Here is a 23,450-nt window from a genome sequence, read left to right as displayed (position 1 = left end):
TGTCTTCCTTGCTGCCCATGTGCTGTTCCTCTTCAGCAGCACCCCTGATGCAGAACATTTTTCTCAGCTGATCTTCCTGGTGATGTCCCCCACCTGATAATTACCTCTGTGTCACTGTAGTCACCTCAGTGCTGCCTCTGGATTTTTAACATGAGGTGATTGAGTTGATTCCACAGAATGAGTTGAAAATGGGCACCCCCTTTCTTGATGTGGTGATCCAGCTGTGTGCAAAGAGGAAGGCGTGGTCTGTAGAGCCTGTTTTGCTGCATCAGCAGAGGGATATCTGGGATTAATGTTGTGTTTCAGTTAGAAACTTATCAGACCAACAAAGCTGTTCATTTGCTAGAGCCTGTCTGATCAATAGGTGCTTTTCACTTGCAGAGCAATAGTCTATGTCATACAGTGTTTTTTCATTTGCAGTTGTTAAGCATTGTGATGCTCAGAGAGGGGATGTGACATTTCATCACATATAAAGACCTTTAAAAATGAATGACAAGAAACCACACGATTAATTCAAGTCAATATTAAAATACCAAACAAAGCTGCTAATCCACATTAGAGCTACATATTATTTATGTGGTAAAAACATTGCTTTCTCCAAAAAGGCTCTCAGATTGAGAAACCATGGGGAAAACAATGAAAGGAAAATTCAACAGTTTGCTTTTAAACCTGTGTAAAATTCCATCATGCACCCCCTGCTATACATTCCATACAGTGGGAAGAATCACTGCTGTATTTTTTTGCAGGGAGCCCATCACTGGTGAGTTCTGTTTGATGCACTGTCGCTCTTTGTGGAGAGAGGATTGTTTGTTTTTTTCTTCTCTGCTTATCTTCTCTCTGCACACTTGTGTGCATTTTTGTAAACATTTATCACATTCCCTTCTCTTCCAGGATGAAGAGTTAGCATGTCTAGTCACTCCTTTCACAGAAGCTTCTCTAGGTCTTTTATCATCCTTGTTGAGCTCTCTGTGCCTTTTCCAGGTCTTCTTTATTTCATTTGTGATTAATAATGAATGTTTTCAGGTATCCTAAGCAAGCATCAGCATTAGTGCTGCTGACAGACTTTGCAAAAGGAAATGTACAGAGAAATTCAAGACAAATCCAAGATCCAGGCTGGATCCTGGGTACCTTTCAGAAAAGAATCAGAAGCCCTTGAGCGCATGGGTGAATATTCTGTGTCCATCAGTGCTCTGCATGACCTATTGTACCTCTTGTGCTTTTTGTGCCTTCTTGGCCTTTTAGTGGACATCTCTGGCTGCAATCCATGGAAGGAGATAGGATATTTTCCTTGTCCAGAAAGTCACCTTGGGGCTACTTTCTGTGTGTGGTGCTAAGTATTGGAAAGAACCTGATGATGTGGGTCCTTGCAGACATGAAGGCACCTGACTCTGATGGAAATCACCAGAACTGTGTCACTTGCATTGGGAAAATGCAGATGTTTGGCCTGAGCTCTGTGGAGCTCCTTGCTCCTCCTTCATCTGGAGCAGCTCATGCTGCCCACTGCTAATGGCAGGAGTGGTTTGGTTAGAGATCAGCCTAGCTTTCCTCCTTCCCACCATTTGTTTCTCTGTATTAAAAAAACACACACTGTGCCCCACAGCTTGGGGTTTTTCCAGACCTCTTCTTACCATTCTTGACTTGCTGTTCCCTCTTGCAATGCAAATTTCTTACCTTTCCATACTCCCTGGGCCTGGGCTTGTTCAGTACCTCACACAGACTCATTCACTCTTCATCTTATCCCAGGAGCGTGCCACTGATTTAACATTCATCAGCTCCTTGGCACTGGGGACAGGAAAAGGGGTGGCAGCAGAACAAGCTTAAACTCAACCTGTAGCAAGGATTAGGTAGTTGCACACACCCACAGGAGTTTAGGGAGGAAACAAGTCTCTGGAATAGGTCTTTGCTGTGACAAAAAATCCTGCAGTTAAGATTTCAGAAAGGCTCAGTGACTTGGTTCCTGCTTATGCTTTAGATACCTGAATTTTCTAAGTTCAAAACCACAAGGAATTAAAAATTAAACTTTTAAAATATCACTGTAGTTCAAGTACAGGCTGAGGCACTTTCAGTGCACAGTCTAAGAGCTTAATTGAAACTTTTGAAGGAAAAACTTCCTCTGAAAGCGAGAGCTGAAAAATCAGCTTGTGTGGCTCCAAGTTCCTTCAATACTGTCTCTGTCCTCCCTGCCCTCTTGTCTCCTTGCCTGAACAGGCTAGAAAATGACTGCCTGCTTTATTTTCTTTTGTAGGTTGGTTGAGTAAAGATTTGGCAGGGTAAACCTATGATAAAACTATACCCCAAATATTGTGATTTTACTATCTAGAGCATTCAGAGCACAGAAGATTTTGGGTATTCTCATTTTGAGATAGGGAGAGATTATTTTATTTGCCAGGGTATACAGTCATTGGTCATACAAGTGGGTGGCTGAGTGTGGGTGGGCAGCATATTTTTAAGTCATACAAGTATAAGGGAGTATTTAAAAGAAGTTCTTTATTTGTAACATCACTAGTTAGAAAATAGTATGAAGGGATGAAATAATCTTACCACTTCTGATCAAGGTTTTGCAGTACAAGAAACACTACTCAGGCATTCCCTAGGAAAGAAAATTCTAGCACTAACTAATCAATGCCAAGTTTGTTGTAAATATAGAAACAAGCTGAATTTGTGGATAACATCTTTCCCAACCAGTTTTCCAAAGCCTTGTCTCCTTATTTCTCTTTATTTGTTTACCGTTAGAAGCTTTGTGCCACAGCCAAAAGCTTTGACTCCTGTTGGCTGTAATGGGTTCCTGGGCCCTCTAAGTTTTCCTGGCCATGAAACTGAGAATCAAAGCTGCTTAAGTGAGTCTGGCTGGAGGGGCCTGGGCACCAGCTTTCTTTTGCCTGATGCTCTTTTTCTGCATGAATGAACAATGTCTCTGGTAGACAATGCAATGCTTTTACTTTACTGTGTGCCTGGCATGATTGCCTGGTGTGTCTGAATGTTCGGAAGGGAAGCTCAAAGCATTCTCAACAGAAGAATAATCTGCTGCCCTTGACTTGGGGAGGAAGCTTCTTTCACACCAGCAGGAATTTTTACCCAAACAAGCTGGAGCAGCTTGAAGATCCTTTCCTGTTATCCCCTTTATACTTCATTTTAGCATCATCATCTTTGTGGTGCTTCTTCAGCTATAGAACAATTGACCATATTCCTTTAACTCAGCATATGGAAGGACAGAATTAAGTTAGGATGGCAGCTGCATCAGGAGCTCCATCCCTGGATCCCCTTTTGGGTTCATGGCCTTGGAGGGGATGCAGAGAGCTGTGTTTCAGAATTCTACTGTGGGCTGGTTCCCCTGCATGTATTTAGAGGGAAGAATCTGCCAGAAATTAACCCAGGACATATGTTATGCCATTTGTAGTTGCTGACATGATGATGTTCCCAAAGATAGCGTCTGTGTTTTTTCAAAGATTGTGTTGTAGCCGGAGTAGAATTAGTTTTCAGAGGTAGGTAAGACCTTTGAAAAATCAAAATGTGCAGAGACATTTATAGGGGCAGCATTTTTTTAAAATATAATTAAAAGCTCACTGAATAAAGACAAGATCATGTGTAAATGTGTCATGCTTGATGAGATCTTGGTGAAACCAGAAGAAACGAAGGTTGTGTCAATAAATTATGTGTGCAGAGAAGGCAAAGATGTACCAGTGTAGTTCAACTGCTTTATTCTGGGTAAATGAGATTGTGTTGTGTGTGTTTTTGCTTAGCAGACAAGTTTGTATCACCTCTGCTGCATGGTCCAGTTTGCCTCACCTGCATGAAGAGCAGCTCGTCTACAGTTGGCAGGTGGAGAACATACATGTAATATATTAGCATAATTAAATAATTTTCACTGCCTAATGTGAGCTGTCATTCATCCTGGAATCTCTTGAGAGAAGAGATGCAACATCAAATCAATGTGTCTTAGTACGGTCAGTGTGGGGAAAACAAACCCTTAAGATTTTCACTCCAGTCTTTTTGTGGATTACCTTTACCAGCCCCTGTCCAAGCACAAGTGCTGATCAATTGTAACCTGAGAGCAAAGGAAGCACATAGCTGTGCAGCCTGTTTGTAGGGTCTGTGGCAAATACCCAATTTGGCTGGCACTTCATCAGAAAACAGGTTTGAAAATGTGAGGGTGAGAATTAAATAATTGTACTGTGTCGTGTTTGCTGTAGTGTCTTCGTGAACCTGTGCAATAAATAAGATGATGATGCCTCACCTGTTTATAAGTACTAAAAGTTATAGTGGAAATGGCAGTGGGGAAGGGGAACCCAGCATTCAATATTAATCTCTGTTAGCCAGCCAAGGTTTTAGCTGGCCAAACTTGTGGAATGCTGGCAGCATTAGCAGTGCTTTTAGCGTGGTATCTCTGTGAGTATTTCTTGTAGTTTTACTTTGCTTTCCCTAGCCTGCAATGGTTATATCACATTGTACACTTTTTCCCTGACCAGCAAAGGATTTTCCTCCTTAAATAGTATTTTGAGTACTCTTGTCTTATATAGCCCATCCTCCAGCTCAGCCATGGTGTTGTCATGGATCTTCAACTGTCTTCTTACTGAGGTTTGAAGTGACTGGTAAGAGGGAAATATGAAAAAAACTTTTCTTCATTTGGAGTCAGATTTTCTGGGTGCAATCTGAATCATCTTTTGCCTTCAAAATCACCTCCATAAACTAAAGGTTTCTTCTGTTCTTCTTAGCTCTTTGAAGATTTTGTTGTAATAAATGGGGCTAATATTTTATAATTATTTTGGTAGGATAAAACAGACTCTAAAAGTACAAGTAAGGACTGAGTCGTTGAGTGTTTATTTCATTAAGCCTTCGGTATAGACCTGAAAATCTCTGAAGTGTACAATGAAGAAAGGTTTGTTTTCCAGTTAGATTATTGCAGTGTTTTAAAGAACAAGGGGGTTAAAAGAGGAAAGCTGTGCAGAGGGTGATCAAGTGTTTGAACTGGGATAGGACCCACTGCTTGGTTGTGCCTATGCTGGCAATCCTGTGTATCAACCCAGTGAGCTGAATTCCCTGTGAAAAGCCCTAAGAGGGCCATGTCTTTGAATGTTTCCCTGTCTGATCACACCCCAAGTGACTTCATCTGCCACAGCCCTTGGAGCTAGTGCTGTTTGTTTGTGGTGGGTTTTAATGTGCCTTCTGCACTGAGGGTGAAAAAGCTGATGTAGCCACAAATGGTGGTGAATCTTTTGCTCTGCCAGAACTGAAGTCAGAGCCTTGGCACAGGTTGTTTAGATGGCTGCTGGCTGAAGGCTGCAGAGCCTCCTGTTCCAGACAAGCCTGCCAACTGCAGTGCCTTGTCTGAAGTGCATGGTGCCTGTTTGAAATTGTTCTTGGTGGAAAAGTCAATGCAATGTGTCTGACTCAGAGATGCTCCCCCGAGGGGAACCCTGTTCTTGTTCAGGCCTTGTTTCAGTGACTCTCGTGGGAAGAAAAAAGCTCCACTGAGAAATTTGGGAGCTGCCAGGAAACCTCCTGGCTTCTCAGAAGCACTCCTTCCATCCTTCAGTCCTTCCCCTTAAGACAGGAGAGATCTGAGGCAGGATTGAGCAGACACTGCCTTCTCTGTTTCCTGATCGGGAGGCAGCGCTGTCATGGTGCCTCATCTTAAGATGAGGAGTTAAGATAAGGACTGCATGCAGTTTAATCCAGGGAAACTCGTGCTTCTTTGTGTTGACACCTGAACTAACTGCTATGGCTGCTTTGGTGCTTTTTCCATCCTTATTGTGGACCAAATTTATCAGTAATAAGTTCTTGCTGTATTTCATGTTTCAGATATCACTTGTAGTTGTCATGGTGCTGTTGTTATGGTTACCATCTCCTTCACCAGCTCAAATACCTTTCCTGTATCCTGCAGGAAGCAATTATGATAGATAGGAGTGCAAGGGTTTGTTGGAAAGGGTTGGTGTTGAAGCAAGAAGGGGTGTACAGGGATTCTTCTTATCTAGAAGTGAGCTCTAGTAGGTTTTTTATTGGGGTATTTTTGAGTCACAAGCTGCTAATACTATGATGTCGCCATTTCAAGAGAGAAGGGCGTGCAGTTTTACATTTCTGGTGTCTGAGTAAGTTGATACATGGTCCCTGAGCATGGGAGTGAGGGCAGCCCTCCAAGCTGGGCCAAAATGTCTCAGAGGAGTCAGCTGAGGTGCTTTGCAGCAGCCCAGAGAAATGAACACCTTCCCAAGGGAGGAAGGAGTAACAGCTGAATGGCTCATTCACCTGTGCCTGTGTTCTGCCAGTGGAAATGCAGCATGCTGCTTCTCATCCCTTCTGTGCAGCACCTGGCCCAGCAGGGTCTGCAGCTCAGCACAGAGCAGGGCTTGCTCAGATAAACATTTCTCCAAGTGAAAGCATTCCCCTTTCTTTAGGAGCTGGGCAGTTTCTGCAATGGGATAAACCCCCCTTCCCACCTGCCTGGCTCCACTGGTGTCCAGCTCAGCTGCTGGGAGCTCTGGGAAGGGTTTAAATCTCTGCTGTCACAGGCCTGGACACTGTGCAGGAAGGATCAGAGGCCTTGTCTCTGCTGTGCCAGTGCTGCAGATCTGATCCACTGCTTTTGAGGCTGCAGCCATCCCTCATTCTCAACTCTGCCAGGCATGCAGATTGGAAAAAAAATTCTCATTTTCTTCATCTTTCCCCAGTAAGCTTCCTTTGCTCAGCCGCTGGTGCAGGCATCATCTGTTATTTTCATCTGTTTTGTAATCCAAGGTACAATCAAAAGGATTGTCTACAGAGAATATGTGGCTATTGACAAACTGTTTGCAGTGTGGAAATGGAAAAGCCTTTAAAACCCACCAAATGCTGGTACAAGTTAGCATTGTAACAAGATGAACACTGCCTGTGTTTTTAAGGGATGCAAGGTGGTGTTTAAGGGAATAGTCTTGCTCCTGTTGTTGAGAAAGAGGGATCTAGCTGAAAGCTAATAATTCAAGCAGTGGACAAGGAAGAAATAAATCATATTTGTTCTAGAATATCAGAGAAATTTGTTCATCGTTTATTCAGCTAGAGAGGTAAAGTGGAGAGAATGTATAATTCTCTCTAATAATATTCCATATTACTGCAATTACAGCACTTTGGCATTTAGCATCAAGTGTAGCTTTGGTTAATTGTTTTGTGGCTCACATCTGAAAATTATCATGTTAATTTGAGAGATGTATGTTAGCTGAAATGCAGGAGTGAAATGGCAACCAAAATTGGCCTTTTTGTTTTGTGGATCTGTGGAGAGTCCATGAAGACAACAGTGTTGGTAAGGTTTGTTTACTATATGCTACAGCCTGAGCTTTAATGGTGGCAGGAGGTTATTGGAACTTGTCCATCTAAATTTCCCACCTTCTGCCTCTTGTTTCTATTCCAGCCTCCCGATACCTCCCTGCTTTCCTTGGCTCTTCTAGATGTAAGTTGTTAGTAAGTTAAATTTACTGGAAAATTCCATTGGGACCTTTTAAATCACTGTGACTAGGATTTAATATTTAGATCCATCATCCCTGTTGGACAGTTGGTGTGTGGTCATGAAATTTCTTTTGTTGTGTTATTTACTAGTTTAAGTTCAATTGCACCCTATTTGTGTAGAGTGTAACTCATTTTTAAGATATATTAATTTCTTCTTTACTTCTTGGTGCTCTTCTTTCTGCAAAAAAAATTATGAATATGTCACTTGATTAATTTATTTTCTCTGAAAGAAATTCCCTGAATTTCTTAAATTTCTTTAAAAACTCTCTTGTAGGCAGTCTAGCTGAGGAGTTTTAGAAGCCCTGGATACCTGAGTTCTTTAGCCATATCAGTGCACTCCAGATTAGGGAGAAATCCCCTCCCTTTTCTGGCTCTGGACTTGGAAGCAGCTGCAGCTCAGCGCAACTGAGTCAGTGCTCTGGTGAACCTGAGTTAAATTGCCCTGTGAGAGCCAGGATTTGGTCCTGGAGCCATACACTGGGCACATCCCCTCTTTTTCCCACTGAGCTCAGGATGTGGCGATACACCCTGCCAGGGTTTGGTTTTCTGTTTTTAAAGAGTGTATTGTCTCTCCTTTCAGGAACCTCCAGTGATGATAATTTTTGCCTGAACTAGAATTGTAGCTCTTCTTCCATGTATCCAGGTAGCTGTTTCTTTTAGTTGTTGAATTAGCTTCCCTGAAATGAAATATCCTCATTTCACTCTGAACGGGCTCATAGATACAAGAGCAGGTAAAAACATGGCTTGAAACAGGAAGGCAGTCCACTTGAAAAAGTCTTCAGTATTGGCCTAATTCTGTTGTCTTAACAAGTAAGAAATTTATCAGATTATCTTAAATTATCAATTTAAGAAATTTATATGCAAAGGCAGTGTTAATATAACACTAAGATGATTCTGGACAGCTAGCACGACAGGAAATTTAAATCAGCATTATCTTGGGTTTTGCGTATCATGGTCTCATGCTGTATTACTGTGGGTGATTTGCTATGCCTAGAGTTCAAAGCATTCAGGCTTGGTTCAACCCAGCCATGGCAGCAGGAGCTGGTGTCACATGAAAGAGCATATGGATTCATCAATATGTGTAGAGTGCCTGCAAAAGGAGGAGGTAACTGCAGAGTCAGACCACATATCACCCACAAGATTTGTCCCTCTGTGTTTAGGTATTTTCTGTCTCTGTACAGTTCCCATGGCTGAAAAAGCTGGGAGGGTTCAATTTTATCATAGTTTTTCCTCCAGGTTATTAGTTGAGAAGATAAGATGTCCAGTTCAGATCCATGATGCTGTCCCCTCAGTGCACTGCCTGAGTTACAATGACATGAACTTCAAGTCTGTCAAGGATCTCTTCACTGCTGCTGCCAGTGGAGCACAATCTCTCCAGACAAGCAATGGCTCAGTAGTGTCCTCCATGTCACTCTGGACAAGGACAGCCTTTTGGGAGGGCTGTGTATGGCCCATGGGTGTGGGTCAGCATCACTGCTGTGATCTGTGGGGTTCAACAGCACCTACTTGATCCCTCTGGAAGGAGGGGACATGCTCCACCCCAGTCCTACACTGTGATTTGCATGCGTGGCCTTGGTTAGACTTGAAGGTGAGGAACATCCTGAGGGAGGAGGGTTACCTGTGCTGTGTGGCTGCCACAGCCTGCTCCATGGTTTGTGGGCATGGTGTGGGCCAGAATGGCTCTGGAGTAAGGGGCTGTGCTGGTGGGCTGGCTGTGAGCCTCCACTGCCCTTTCTGCTGTGGTCAGGCACCTCCTTGGTCGCCCCCTCCCTACCACTAACCTTAGACAAAGAGTGAGAACTTGCTGGAAGACTGCTGCTGTGTCTTCCCTGATAAAACAGTTCTGTTGTAATGGTTAGCAAAGAAAGGCTCATAAAGATCCAAATCAATTTGAACTAAAGCAGCATGACGTTTTAGAGGACTGGCTGTGCCTTCTTATCTGTGTCTTTTTGAAAGCCTTCATTGCAGCTTATGCAAAGAATAAGAAACTCATGGTAAAAAGGACTGTTTGCTTCCCTGAAGTACAGTGTTTCCCTAGGCTGTCCAAATTATTCCAGGTTTTTTTCTTGTTACATAGCTGTCGCTATTTAAATTCTGCTGTATTGTCTGGCCACTTGAGTATTTCTGTCAATATTTACATTACCTGATTAATTTAATTCCATTGTATGCTAATGAAATGAAAGAAAAACAGCTCACTTGATGGTGCAAAGCACACCTGTGTATTCTGGATTTTAACCCAAGCTGTGGATGAATCACAGCACACAGCAGATAGTCATTGCTAAATTGCTGAGTACAAAGATGCATTGTGTGACTCACTCCCTGTTTCTCTCCTACCATTATAAACCCTGAGAGCACTTGATGAATAACAGAGAGGCAAGAATGAATTCATCCATGCTTTACTCTGTAACCATCTTTTATAAATACTGAGCCAAATTCTGCCTCCAGATACACGCAGCTCGCATTGAAGTCTGCCCACTGTATTTATTTTTAAAGATAAAAGCACTTTTGTTATTTTCACTGGGGACTTGTGTGACACAGTCCATTGTGAGGATGTGAATATCCTTCCTCAAGAGCTTCAAGTGAGGCAGGGAGTGTCTGCCTGGAACCAGGAAGGATACTTCATGGATAATAGCTACCAAACTGTGGTGCAGGAATAGAACCATTACATTTGTCCCAGTGATTTTCAGAGCCACATTCCTTACACTTGCCTCTTTCATAACCCTCCCTGTCCTGCTGTGCCTCTGGGCTCCTTTCATGGGTCACCAGGGGCTGGACTGGTGAAGCTGGTGGGCAGGTTCATCCTGCTCCTGGCTCTTGCTCTCAGCTTCAAAGCACATTGGGTTGGTGAGGGAGCCTTGAGTTAGGGCTTGGGCTTTTTCTTTGGTTGTTTTTTCTGGTTTTTTTGTAGTTTTTCCCTGAGCTTCTCCAAGGGACATAAATGAGAATTGCCTTCATTTTTTTCCTGCAGAACAGAGTTGTTCTGCCCTCATATCCCCAATGTTGGTGGCTTTGAGTGTGTGCTGCTCACTGCTGTAAAAAGGGAGACATTTGTCTCATGGACTTATGTTTTGGAAAGGCTCTATCAGAAAATGTTCTTTAGAATCATGCAGTAAACAGATCTAGAGGCAGAGGTATATTTTTTTTGTTTGTAGGAGGGGGTTTTTGCCCATCTTGGGCTGGTATGATGTGAGATGGCTGATTTAAAGCTCTGTCTGTACAGGCAGAATGTCTCCCTGTTGAGTTTCCCATTAGGATAACAGAGGTGGGGAAAGCAAAGGGATGTGGAGTGTGTTCACTCTTTTCTTACCTCTAGTTGACTGAGGCTTGTCTCCTCTCTTTGTGATACTGCTCATCCCATCATTTTCAGTACAGCTTGAAGGAAAACCTGGGCTGCAAAACTTGCTCACTGCAAGTTTCACCAGCTCCTTCAGTCTGTATGCAGTTAGTTACCTGTAGCCATGATATTTTCTGAAAAATCCTTTCCTTAGGATTTTTTTCTCCTGAGAAGCTGAGAGGCCTCAGGAACAAAATGTAAACAATGATTATCTGCTGCTGTGGAATGCAACAGGTGGGTCTGTGATTGGTCTCATGTGGTTGTTTCTAATTAATGGCCAATCACAGTCCAGCTGGCTTGGACTCTGTCCGAGACAGAAGCTTTTGTTATCATTCTTTCTTTTTCGATTCTTAGCCAGCCTTCTGATGGAATCCTTTCTTCTATTCTTTTAGTATAGTTTTAATATAATATATATCATAAAATAATAAATCAAGCCTTCTGAAACATGGAATCAGATCCTCATCTCTTCCCTCATCCTGAGACCCCTGTGAACACTGTCACAGTTACCTCCAGGGAATGCTGCTGGCTCAGGGTGAGAGCAGGCAGAGCACTTTGTAAAAACAGCATGATTTCACTGTGAGGAGGAAGAGTTATTAGTCCTTTTTGATATGGAACTCCAGTTTGAGTCACGTATTATGAATGAAATCTAATTTTGTGGTTCACCATGGTTTTTTAAAAATCTGCAGCAGCTCTAAAAGCTGTTATTAATAAATTATAATGTCTGATCAGAAAGAGATCAAATTATCAATTATGAATGATTATCTGGCAAATATCCTATTCTCATGTGTAGAGGTTTTCTTCAAACTGACCTGACATTATGGAAACTAGTTTCTTTTTCTGGTTTGTTTTTGTTAAATATCTGCAGAATGTATGCACTATCTAGTTTGTGCTGCCTTTTCTAGACTGCTCAGCCTCTGTGAAATGTGGCTGGTTGACTGCATTCAGCTCACTGCTTTTATGTTATTTTCTCCCAGGGAAAAAAGGAGGTGGCAAGTGCTTTTGGAAAAGGCCTGCTGGTTTCCACTTTGAAGTAGCTAACTCAGGGCAGGTCGCCTTCCCCTCTCCAGAGGCTACTGTATCATCAAAACATTATTATGATTTCTTGCCTTCCTAGGTTTACATATTGAGGAGCTCCTGCTGCATTTATCTGTGAGGAATAGTCAAGTGCTATGGCTTATGCAGTGGCTTCTCCTTGGCTTGGACAAAAGAGATCTAACTAACAGGAGTGAAATATGCGTGAAGTAGCAAATAATGATTCGTTTTATTTCTGTATAAATACTGATAGTCAAAAAAGAATGTAAATGCTTGTGTGAGAAACAAACTGTTCCCCATGGCCTGTTTTGGACGAAAGGGTTGGACATGTGTGTGTGAATGTTCACATGACAGCAAGTTAGTGGGGATTTAACTGGGGTCAAACAGCATGGATGTTCAGGAACCCAGTGCACATTCCCAGACTTGGCTTCTGTCATGACAAGTAGCAGATTGCGTGTGCTGGTCATGTCACCTTGTGCTGCTGTGCCTGGCAAGCACCTTCACTTCAGCAGCAGCTTCACTTGTAGCAGTTGTGGCATTCTTCCTTCTCTGCCCTGGAAATGGGTCGTGGCACCGAGATGACAGATTCACTTCTTGTTAATTGGGTTGATATTTTAACTGTAATTAATGCGTTAAAATGAGATTAATGAATGGGCAGCCATCAAGAAAATGGTGCTAATAATTGCAAGGCATGTGAGAGTCAGGGAGGACTTGACCCATACTTTTTACTGCTGGTGGTTTCTTTTGGGTTTAAAATCAGTTCACTCACGGCTAGGACAAACACACAGGGATAATTCTTTCTTCTGCTGGACTTGAATTTACCAGCAGCACTGCTGGTGACGTGCTTGTGCTGGCAGTGAGGGACACAGTCACCCACCTGGAGCTGATCTCTCCCGCTCATGTCGTTACAGGCCACGCGCTGAAGGCAAGGAGCCATGGCTGAGGATAGGAAAGACGAAGCCAAGGCACCACACTGGACTTCAGGTCAGCTAACAGAGGCTTCTTCACACCCACATTCACCTGAAATGAAGGATCAGGGTGGCGCGAGCGCTGGACTGGTCAGAAGTGCCAATGGATTTCCGTACCGAGAGGATGAGGAGCTGAGGCTGGGCAGCCACGAGCAGCCAGGGACGTATGCTCAGACCAAAGAGAATGGCATCAATGGAGAGCTGTCATCAGGGAGCAGGGAGACTGCAGGTAATGCACCTCCATGCCCTGCTGCCGAGCACAGGGCTCTGCAGACCCTGGGGCCTTCTCCAAGAGGAGATGTTAGGTGGAGTCAAGCATGCCATGGGGGAGCTGGCATGAGGAGGGTGTAGGTGCTTTGGGAGGGCACTTGCTCTCCACTCCAAGGACTGCATCTTCACCCAGATACATAGTCAGAATTCTGGGCAGGGCTCTGAGAAGGCTCTTTGTAAATGAGACAGGGTCACCCATCAAGGGATGTGGCAACAGACTGGTACAGAGCAGCTGCTCAGGTCCTCTGGGCTACCAGGGAGTAGGAAACTGCCCAAATGTTGTGCATGGATGGCTCATGCATTTGTGTGTGCAGGAAGGATGGATTCTCCTGTTATTGCTCACAAGTATCAAGACCTTCTTGAAACCATGTACTGTTTGCAAAATAGTGCATTGCTCATTCTGGCTGGGAACACCACAATTCAGTATCAGCATTTTTTCATCCTTGCCCAACCATATTTCACTGGGTGCTCACTGGGACTTAGTCTATTTGTAAACGATGTAAGGTTTTTAGAATTCAGCTTGTTGTTTGCAGAGAAAAAAAAAAAAGAGTGTGACTGTGTCAAAATGAAATATGCAAAGCAAGTTTCCTGTTTTAGAAGTAAATGCTAATTATCTTTATGCAGAGTTCCCACTCCAAACCCCAAAAGCACAGTGCAAGAAGAATTTCTCTTGTATAGACACAACTGCCCTTGATGCATCTATTCATGCATGCTAAAGAGATCTTTCTAGCAATGTTTTTTTGGCTGTTGACAGCATTTGGAGATGCTATCCATAATTTCTCAAAGGCTGGAGAATTGTAAGGCTTCTGGACCATACAATAATTTCGTAAGCAATTGTACTGGAAATGGAGATATCTGCTAAAAGTAAATGTGTTTAGATTTTAAGTCTCTTCTTGCACATTGGCTTTCAAATGTTGGCCAAGGTAAAAGAAATCATGTGTGAGCATTCAGGTGGACACAGTGTTGATGACTGGGGAGATGATAATGAGGTCTTGTCTCTTTGCTCTAACCCAGCTTTATTCTGTGTTTAGCCAGAAAATAGAGACTGAGTGTGTGTCTCATCTTTGCCACCCCGTGTTTGGACAAGTCCCCCCATACATCTGCAAAAGGGGTGATTACAGGATGAAGAGGAATTTCATATCCTTAGGAAGGGAGGAGAGAAATGCTTTTCTCATGCTCTCTCAAGCTTGGGTTCTCAGTGCTGGTCAGAGAGATCCAAACATTTGAGTTTGCAGCTAATGGGTGACAGGAAGAAGAAAACCACTGCTGGCATTAGCAGGCATTACAGTAATGCCTTTTCATGTTGCTTTTTGAGGCAAGTGGTTAAAAGCAGAACAAGACAAAATGAGGAAGCATGTTCTAGGGCATACAGTAGTGCTGGGGACACACATTTGCTAAGGGGACAAGGTTACTCTTCATCCAGGTGAAGTTTGCTTCAGTCACCACTTTGTGGCCTCATTTCCTCCTTTCCTGCAGTTTTCTCACTGTCTGCTCAGACTCTAAGATCTCTGGTGTGGAGACTTGCTGTCAATATGTACAGCTTTTGTTTGGGAGTCTTAATATAGCTTATCTCATGACATCTTTGTCCTTGAGCACTGGAAAAGTCCCTAGAGCTGCTTGCCTGGCTCTCTGGAAACTTGTGCACTGCACACTCAGGCACTGGCTAAGCCCACATTTAATCAGGGCAATGTAAAACCTTTGTAGGATACTTAAGATACATTTATTTCAATATTTTTTCCTCTTTTGAAGGAGAAACCAGTTAGCAACTTACTGTAGTGGTAGAAAGAGACCAGAGTGTGTTTTGCCTCTTCAAACTAGTATTTACTAGCTGGATGTGCTAAATGCAGTGTGGGAGCAGGACTTGCAGATTTTTGATGTTCAAATCAGAATTTGATCTTGAAATTAGGATTCTTATTCACAACAAAATTTAGTCATCTTTGCTATGTTTGTCTGTTTGCAAATTGTAGCTTCAGCGGGGTATTGCATCAGGTAGGGTTTTTAAATGCCACTCTGATACACATAACATCAATAATGTGAATCATTTAATCATTTGTAGTAGCTTACTGACTCCAAACATCTGAGGAGAAAGTGCACAGGAAGCCACAGTCGATGGAGATCATTAAGCAAGCTGTGGCTTTCAGTAGATGTACAGGGATTTTATTTTCTCTGGTACAAATCCAGCGCTGTAACCTAGGAAGATCTTTGGCTTCTCAGCCTTCACGTTGGAGTCTGTAAATCCCCAGCAACTGCCACAACCTTATGCACAGCAGAGCACCAGTTCAAACAGGGATTTCCCAGGCAGCTGTCCATCACCCAATCCCTGGTGCATTTTGAGGTGTTTCTCCTAAGGAAGGGCTGCTGCATTTGCCTGACCCAGGAGCTGGGATTTACCCATAAAATGGCCCTCTCCAAGGCAGAGTTGTTCTGTAGCAGGGCAATTGATCCTTCAAGGCACAGCTAAGCAGCAGGACACCCATTCACAGGGCTTGTGCTGTAAAATCAGAGGACTGTATGTTAAGGCAAAAGTTAGGATAAGGCCACCAGGACAAAGACACCTTATGCCACAGTGATGCAGAGGCAAGGGATGGTAGTGGGGGAGGAAGTGACAGTTCTTCCTGAAACACATCCAATCCATCACTACCAGTGACATTTTTAGATTTGCACAGTTAAAATTTGCCTTTGTGTATATATGTCTCTCTCAGTGTTTAAGAGTTGCTGAGTCTGACCTCAATGTTTGGAATCCTCTGGATCTGGCTGTTGTATTGCCTTTGATTGATCTGTCTCAGCATCGTGCTGGTAATGGCTGCATGATGGAGACACATCAATGCCCTCCTTTCAAAGGGACTGATGGGAACGTGGCAGAGTGCACAGAGCTGAAGGCAGGGCAGCCTCAGGGCCTGATCCAGCAGGCACCCAAGTCAAAGGCAGATATGTGCAGGAGAACAGCCCTGGGTTTTTGGCATAGCCCACAGGAAGCTATTAGGGCTGTGATATAAGTGTGGGTGGTAAAGCACCTATTTCTTTTTGGATGCATTTTGTGGATATAAATTTGTATATTTACCTGGGCTGATGCCTTGTGAAGGCTTACCTAGAACTGAGGCTAGATGGAGTTAAAGAAAATAAAGTAGGGATTTATTAGGAGGCCTCAGTGGATGCACCTTGGGCAGCACAAGAGCCCAGCCAGGGCTGCACCCCAGGTGAACCCAAAATGGCCAAAAAATGGACAACTGGTCACAGGGTCTCTCACTTTTATAAGTTCTGGACCATTTGCATATTGGAGTTAATTGTCCAATTACAGCTTTAACTTATGAAGCCCCACCCTTCTTGTTTTTCTGTCCTCAGCCCATGTTGTTTATGCTCTTGGGCCTGAGATTTGGATCATTTGTCCTTGGTCCCCAGTTAGAGAAGGAATTGTTTTGTCTCCCTGCTCTGTGCAGAGAGCTCACCATGCCCAAATATGAAGCTCAGAGCTACACACTAAAGCAGCACAAAATCTGAAAAATATAAAAGCTAAAACCTGAGGATTCATTTCCCCCTTTAGAGGGCTTGACAAGGCCTTTACCTTGTTGAGTCTCTATTCTAAATATTTACTAATAATAGGTATTTAATTCCAGATAAGTATCTAAGATAAGTATCTCCCTACCTCTGGCAGACCAGCTGAGCCCTGTGCTTCTGCCAGACACAAATCCCACGCTGTTCTGGAGGTGCTCCTGAACCCACCTTGCCTTTGCTGCAGTCTGCAGCATCCCACAGCCTGAGACCACCGAGTTTTGATGTGTTCTCCCTGCTTCATGCATGTCCATGTCCCTTCTCACTTGCACACACAGAGCATCTTTGGTGGCCCATGGAATTATTAAGAGTGGAGAATGAGACCTTTAGATTTTGTCAAGCCAAACATTTTCATGTTGTATGAAATGTGTTATGCAGAGGGACACGATCGTGTAATCCTCAGAAGCTCACTCTGAAGTGGGCTGACAAGGAAAGCTTTGGACTGGACCCAGTGGTAGAGCACAGGATGTGTCTGACTTGCAGTGAAACATGGGAGTGGCAGCCTTTTCTTTGCTCACTGGAAATTTGTGGTCAGCTAACTGGGAGAAGCTGTGAGGAGTGCTACTGATATGCTGCAGCATTCTCTGGGAACTAGCAATTCAACATAATCCATTCTATTTGAATTGCAAGAATGCCAAACTACAAAGGTTTGGCTTTTTGCACTTAAAATGCATCTATTTTTTCAGTAATACAGTCAAATTTAACCAGTCACATTTATATAATTAGGGATAATAGTGGTGAACATTGTGAAGCATCTTCTACAATATGTCTTTATATACAGTGACTCTGTAACTGATTAAGTGCTTTCTTCATTATATGCCAAATTCACATTTGTAATTGGAGGGGGTTTGGATTATCCACACTGTTATTTGATGAATTATTTTTTTGACAGATGAAGGGAAAGCATTTCCTGAAATCCTATTACCAGAGCCTCAGGACAGTGTCTGTGTCCTGGTGGCAGACAGTGTTAAGGACAGTAACATGTCATACCAGGGTGACAAAATGTAGCCCTTCAGTGAACCCAAGCCATGTGGGATGCAAAGGGACTGTGGTGAGCTGTAACAAGTTCCCTGGCAGGGCACAGCCATCCCACTGCAGGCTGGGCACTTTGGGGTCACGAGGAAGGTGGGTGAGAGGCAGCCCATGGCAGATCCATGAGAGACCTGTGAGGAGGAATGAAGAAGTGGCAGTGCTGATGTGAGGGGCTGAGCAATGTGGGGAAACGCTCAGCAGGAGAGCTGGTGAGGTGGAGGCTATGAGGGAGCAAAGCAGGAGTGGGAAGAGGCAGGGGAAAAAGGAAAATTGTAAGATAAGCTAAGGACAAGAGAAAAAGGTCCAGTTTTATCTGCTGATCCAGAGAAAAACTTGTTTTTGTGTGATGGCAGATACTACCCCAGAAAGGAGGGAATTCAGACAGCAGGAAACAACTGAAGAGAAAACTGGGAAGGGACAAACCACATTACAACTTGGAATGTAATTTAACTTAATTCAGCCTTTTGTTTCAGGCTTTGTAAAGCTGGACTAAGTGGGTATGTGGAACAGACTTATTCCTCTGACCATCTACTCTTTTAAACAAGCATATTTCTATAAGGTGCAGGGAGTGTGAGTCTGAAAGACTGCTCTGTCACAGCAAGTAGTGCTTTGGCAGAATCTCTTTAGGTTAGCTATACAAAAAACCCCAAAAACATGTTGAAGGTGGGAATTGTGCTTGTTTCAGCCTCCTGCTGTGTCTCAAGGAAACAGTCTGTATCCCATTGTCTTCCATAACCTTGCCTTGCAGTAGTCAGTCTCCAGGTCAAGAGGATCTTGTTCACAGCCCACATCAGCACAGCACTGTTAGAAAATCACCATGGTGGTTAAAAAATCACTGTGGTGCTTTGTTGTGCAGGCTGAGGGCCCTCAGTCCCTCTGGAGTAGCCCTGGAGCAGAATGGCAGCTCTGTTTGGGGTCACTAAATGCAAGAGCCTTTCCAGGCTGAAATGCACTGAGAGCCATACCCTGCTCCCATGGTGTGCTAGTGGTTTGTTCCCTCCTCTAGTGACATCTCACTTAATCTCCTTTTCCTTCCTCTCTCTCTTGCCATACAAGTGGTAATATTCTGATGGCACTGGCAGTAGACACACAAACAGGCCTTCTTTGTGTGGAGGCATTTTTGTTCTTTCCAACAGGACTGCTTTTGTCAGAGCTTTGCTTTTCATTTGGCTGTTTGCACTGGCTGTCCTGCTGCTGCCCAAGTCCTTGTGGAGCTGTAAGTCCCCTGATAAGCTCCCTGAATGCCTGTTTCCCAAAGGAGCCTCCCAGCCTTGTTGTCAGATGTGCATTTTCAGCAAGCGGCGTGTCTTGAGCAATGCAGACAAAATGCACAGAAGGATGCAAAATCAATGACATTCAGAGCTGAATGTGACTGCTGGGTTTGTCCCATTTCTGTTATTTATTTTACAGAGCTGGAAGAAGGTATCTTACTATGTCATTGATGGCTCCCATGGGAAAGAAGCTGTTAATTAGGCATTTTGATCTCCCTCCCCTTGCCCAGGAAATGTGACAGTAATTACTGTACACCATCCTCTCTGCCAGTTTAGATTCAGGCAAACACACCAGGCATCTGAAACTTTTCTTCTCTGTGTTAAGTGTAGTACAAGTGTCATTTTCTGGGACACGTTACTGGAATATTATAGACATATTCAAAGTGTGTTGCTGAAGACTGTGTGGGTGGGGGCAGCAGAACCCCTCTGGGGAACTTGTAAAAAATGCTGGGGGTTTTACTATTCTCTGTTAACCTTGCTATAAAGGAGTAAAGGCATAGAAATTCCATCTTTTCACATTCCCTACCCACAGCTATCTTCTCCCTGACCCTTAAAATATTCCATAACTACTATATAGACCATTCTCTGTGGGTTTTTCTGTGGCTGGCCCTATCAGTCAATCCAGTAAGACATCTTTCCTTGTCTAGTCATGACCTCTCCAAGGGGCTGGCTCTGCCCTCCCACCTCCTCTTAGGGCTTCAGAAATCAGTCAGTGATTGACATATCTTGGTAGGAGCTGGAGGGTCTAGCACAGTTGTGGGCAGAATGCAAAAATTACTGTCTGAAAGGGAGCAGGGTGAGATAACCTGGTGTGCAGGTGCTTGGTCCCCATGGCTGGGAGTCAGCCACTTAGAGAACACCAACCATCAGGCTTTTTGAACCCTAAGCTCCTCTGGGAGTCTGTAGTTCAGATCTGCTTTTGAAAACTGTATCTCAAACCAGGTGCTGTAACACCATCAGAGCCAACTGCTGCATCAAACTGCATCAGTGCTGCTTTTGGCCCAGGGAAGGCATCCACAGCCATTTCCTCAGGCTCCCTGTTGGTGTTTCAATTCACTTTGCTGTTTCCTTGTCACAATACAAGCAGTGCAAAAGCAGCTGTGCTTCTTTAAGAAGTGAGAGCAGAGTGCCTGTGAGCGTGTTGGCTTGGCAACCAGCACGCACTTGATGCTGTCAGTGCTCCCAGAAAACATAATCTATAACCTCAGAGATGTAACAAGGAACAACAAGGCTGGGATATGGAAGAAGCATCTTTCATAACATGTTTCAGCCACACCTTAGTTTAGACTGTATGCCATGAGCTCTGTTTGTCAAAGTTGCCTTTTGGGAGCATCTGCAGCCCTTCTTGGGGGACTGCTGTGAGCAGGAGAGTTATTGCTGCTGAAAATGTCAAATACTGAAGGCATTCTGGGAGTTTCATTTTTGCCTTGTTTCTGCTTTTTGCTTGCCTCTGCCCTCCCTCCCCACCATCCATGTTCAGTACCTGTTCTAATGAGGGCTGTAAATGCAGATTTCCCTGTCTCTGTTGGTCAGATCTCGACCATCCAGCAGTGGCATTAGCTGAGTGACTGGTGGGGCAGCTGTGCCCAGAAAACATTCTAATTTATGGCCTGTTCTGCTGGAGTCCTCTTAATTTTATAAAGTATGTGGTAGGAAACAGCTTGTGCATTTATCAATCACATAAAGTAGACAGGACTTTAAAAGCCAGGAGAAAAGGCCCCGGGGTGGAGAGAGCCACCCCAGGTGAGCCAGGAGCTCTGTGCAGAGCCATGGACAGGTGGCCCAGCACTGTGCAGGACTGTGTGCCACCTCCCCACAGGCTTCTGCCCTCTGGGCTGGGCTCAGCTCTGCCCCTTGAGAGGGGTAGAGATGGGGTAAGGCTCATTACTGTTGTGTTTAAAGGGTCTGTCATGGTCTCCAGCACCATGATGGCATCATAAAGGACATTCAGAAACACTGGGCAATATTTGGCACTGAGCAGCTGGTATTGCTGGGGACTGTGCCAGCATATAATCTTTCATTCCAGTTTTGGTCTGAGGGCAGAAAGATTTGGAAGAAGGTTCATTACTAAACAACAGAGCCTTGTTTTGCAGGCACACAGCTACTCTTGTTTCAGGCAGAGCTGAAATGGCATCTTCCCCTCCAAAGTCACCTTGGAAGGGAAGCAGCAGGTTCTTAGGTGACAGCAGGGGATGTGCTGGTGAGCACTGCTGGCCCCATTTCCAGCTCCCTTGCCCTGGGTCATGAGGGCAGTCATTAACCCACTCAGCCCCACACTTCCCAAATCCTTCCCTCCTGTTTTTCCACTGTGGAAGCTCAGGTGTAGGGTTGATGCACTTTCCAGCCCAGGACAAGGCGTCCCCAGGTCCTGCCAGCACACAGGGTGGACATCAGCCCTTCCTCACCCACTGGGCACAGGTTGAACCCTTGGTGGAGAGGAGGTAGGTACCATCACATCCCTCACAAAAATGAGAGTCACACAAAGTCTCCTCCAGGCTTGCTGATTCCTTTTTTCCCCCGTTGCCATGCCAACGTGGCCCTGCTCAAAGTGAGATCTCTTTCTAAGCTCCACTGAGAGAAAGTATGTAGCCTAGGAGATTATTTAGCATTCAGGAGTGCACAGGCTCCCTGTGACGTCTGTGAGCCACAGTCAGGCTGGCTGACAAAGGAAAGGAGGATTTAGTTTTTCTCCTCTTTTCCTCTAGCATTTGCTTCTCAAGGTTAAGGGAGATAAGGAAGAGACTCCAAGCACTTTGTGATCAGGGCCCCACTCTGTAGTCCTCACTGAGGCACCACTTTCATGGAAGTGAAAAGAAAATATTACTTTGGGGTATATTTTCTATACAAAGTACAAGTATGAGAGAGATATATATGCAAACTCCTTGATTTGACTAACCACGATTAGCTACTCTCTATTAAAATTGGAAAGCAAAGGCAATCTGGGTTTTAATTTGAGTGAGAAACTCGAAGAAAATAGTAGAAGGAAGCAAGGGACAACCCCCTGTCTTTGTCTTCCATGCTGTTTTAATCTGTGAGGTTACAGTATAGAGAAGAAACCATCTCTTCTCTTGCTGTATTCATATCCTGGGTAAAGGACAGCAAAACTCAGTGTGTACTAATGTTTTGGTTAGGGTTTTTTGTTCTGTGGAGTTGCTACTGGTAGATTAACTGCTCACTTGAAATTCAATCCTTATAATGGTAATACAGATTTGCTTGCCTTTGCCAGCTGAAGAGATGGAAATCAGCACACAACAGCTGGCATTGGCTGGCAGCTGAGCACTGATGGTCCCGTGCCTGTGGCTGATCCAATGGCTGATCTGGAAATTCATAGGCACTCCAAGTGAGATGTCTCTGTGATGGTGTTTACACTGTTATTTGTTCTTTGGGAGATTCTGAGCAAAATATTTACATTTTCTCTGCTGTTTCACAGACTGACTACAGAGCACAGTAAACGGTGCTTGGAAAACCTCTGCTGAAGTGATGACTTAGAAATGCAGTTTTAGTTGTTTTGTGGGGTTTTGTTATATTGAGGCATTCCTCATGATGTGCAAAAAGTGCAGGAAACTCAAGGCACCCCAGCTGTGTACATCAGATCATGGGAGTGAGCCCTTCTCCTGTGTGTGGAAAATAACTCTCCAAAACTTTAGTTTTAGTTGCATGCAGTTTTATTTTATGGAAAATAACTGAAAGATATCATTAGCTCCAGGGCAGGAAAACCTCTTAGCTGCTTCTCAGAGTCATTTCACTCAGGACTAAGTAGATTGAATGGTTCATGGAAATCAGATTCACTGGGAAGCACTGTGTATTTTGAAAGAGGAAAATAAACTCCAGGTACTTTGCTTTTTGTTTCTATTTCCTTCCTTGAGACTAATTCATAATGAACACATGATCAGTTTGGTAGAGGTTCCAGCAACCCCTATAACCTCTGGCAGTTAGGATAAAACTGATTTACAGTCTGGTTCTCTGCCCATGCATCTGTCCAGACAGATAATTCTGCTCCTCTTTTTGAATGTATCAGCTGCCAGTGCTGTGTAGATGGGGCGGTCTTGCTGCTGTACTGAAACTGCTTTCATCCACAGCCTTGCACCACATAAGGGGAGAGGGAATAGGATTCAGTGGTGACTGTTCCTTTTTTACCCCAAATTCAGAGTATGTGCTACATCTGGGGTAACACAGCCTGCAGAGGTTGTTGGTGAGCTGAAACTAATCGCTGGCTGTTCCTGTGTATGAGTTGCTTTCTTTTTCCTTCCCTGTCATCCTTTCTCTCTATTTGAGAATATGTCATCCTTCTCAACAATTGCTCTGTCAGCTCTTCCTTCTCTTTCTCCTTTCTCACTTATGTTGTCTCTTTTTTTAGTCTTGTTCTCTGTATGTGTTCCCAGCTTTATCCCAGCCATCCAGTGTAGCTGCTCTGCAACCTGGAATTTCCACAACTGCTCCTCATTCTCAGTACACTAAGGAGCTCAGCCTCTGGATGCAGCTCTCTTGGAGGCTGCAGTGCCCCCAGCCCTGGTCTCAGCT

General features: G+C 44.0%; 1 protein-coding gene across 29 annotated transcripts in view; it reads left to right on the top strand.

Annotated features, from left to right (window-relative positions):
• The window catches only part of MAP2 (microtubule associated protein 2), a 222,145-nt gene that overhangs the window by 139,572 nt on the left and 59,123 nt on the right, over positions 1-23,450 (top strand). For all 29 annotated transcript variants that reach the window (XM_071434382.1, XM_071434383.1, XM_071434381.1 and 26 more), the window contains one exon: positions 12,751-13,036. In XM_071434382.1, coding sequence (XP_071290483.1) covers positions 12,775-13,036 — 262 coding nt within the window. In that variant the 5' untranslated portion in view covers positions 12,751-12,774. The remainder of the gene's footprint in view (positions 1-12,750; positions 13,037-23,450) is intronic.

The sequence above is a fragment of the Agelaius tricolor genome, unplaced genomic scaffold (genome assembly GCF_023055355.1).
Source record: "Agelaius tricolor isolate 1412-34295 unplaced genomic scaffold, bAgeTri1.0.p SCAF_10, whole genome shotgun sequence".
Lineage (NCBI taxonomy): Eukaryota > Metazoa > Chordata > Aves > Passeriformes > Icteridae > Agelaius > Agelaius tricolor.
The sequence above is the reverse complement of the archived record's forward strand: the minus strand, read 5'-3'. Positions and strand labels throughout refer to the sequence as shown.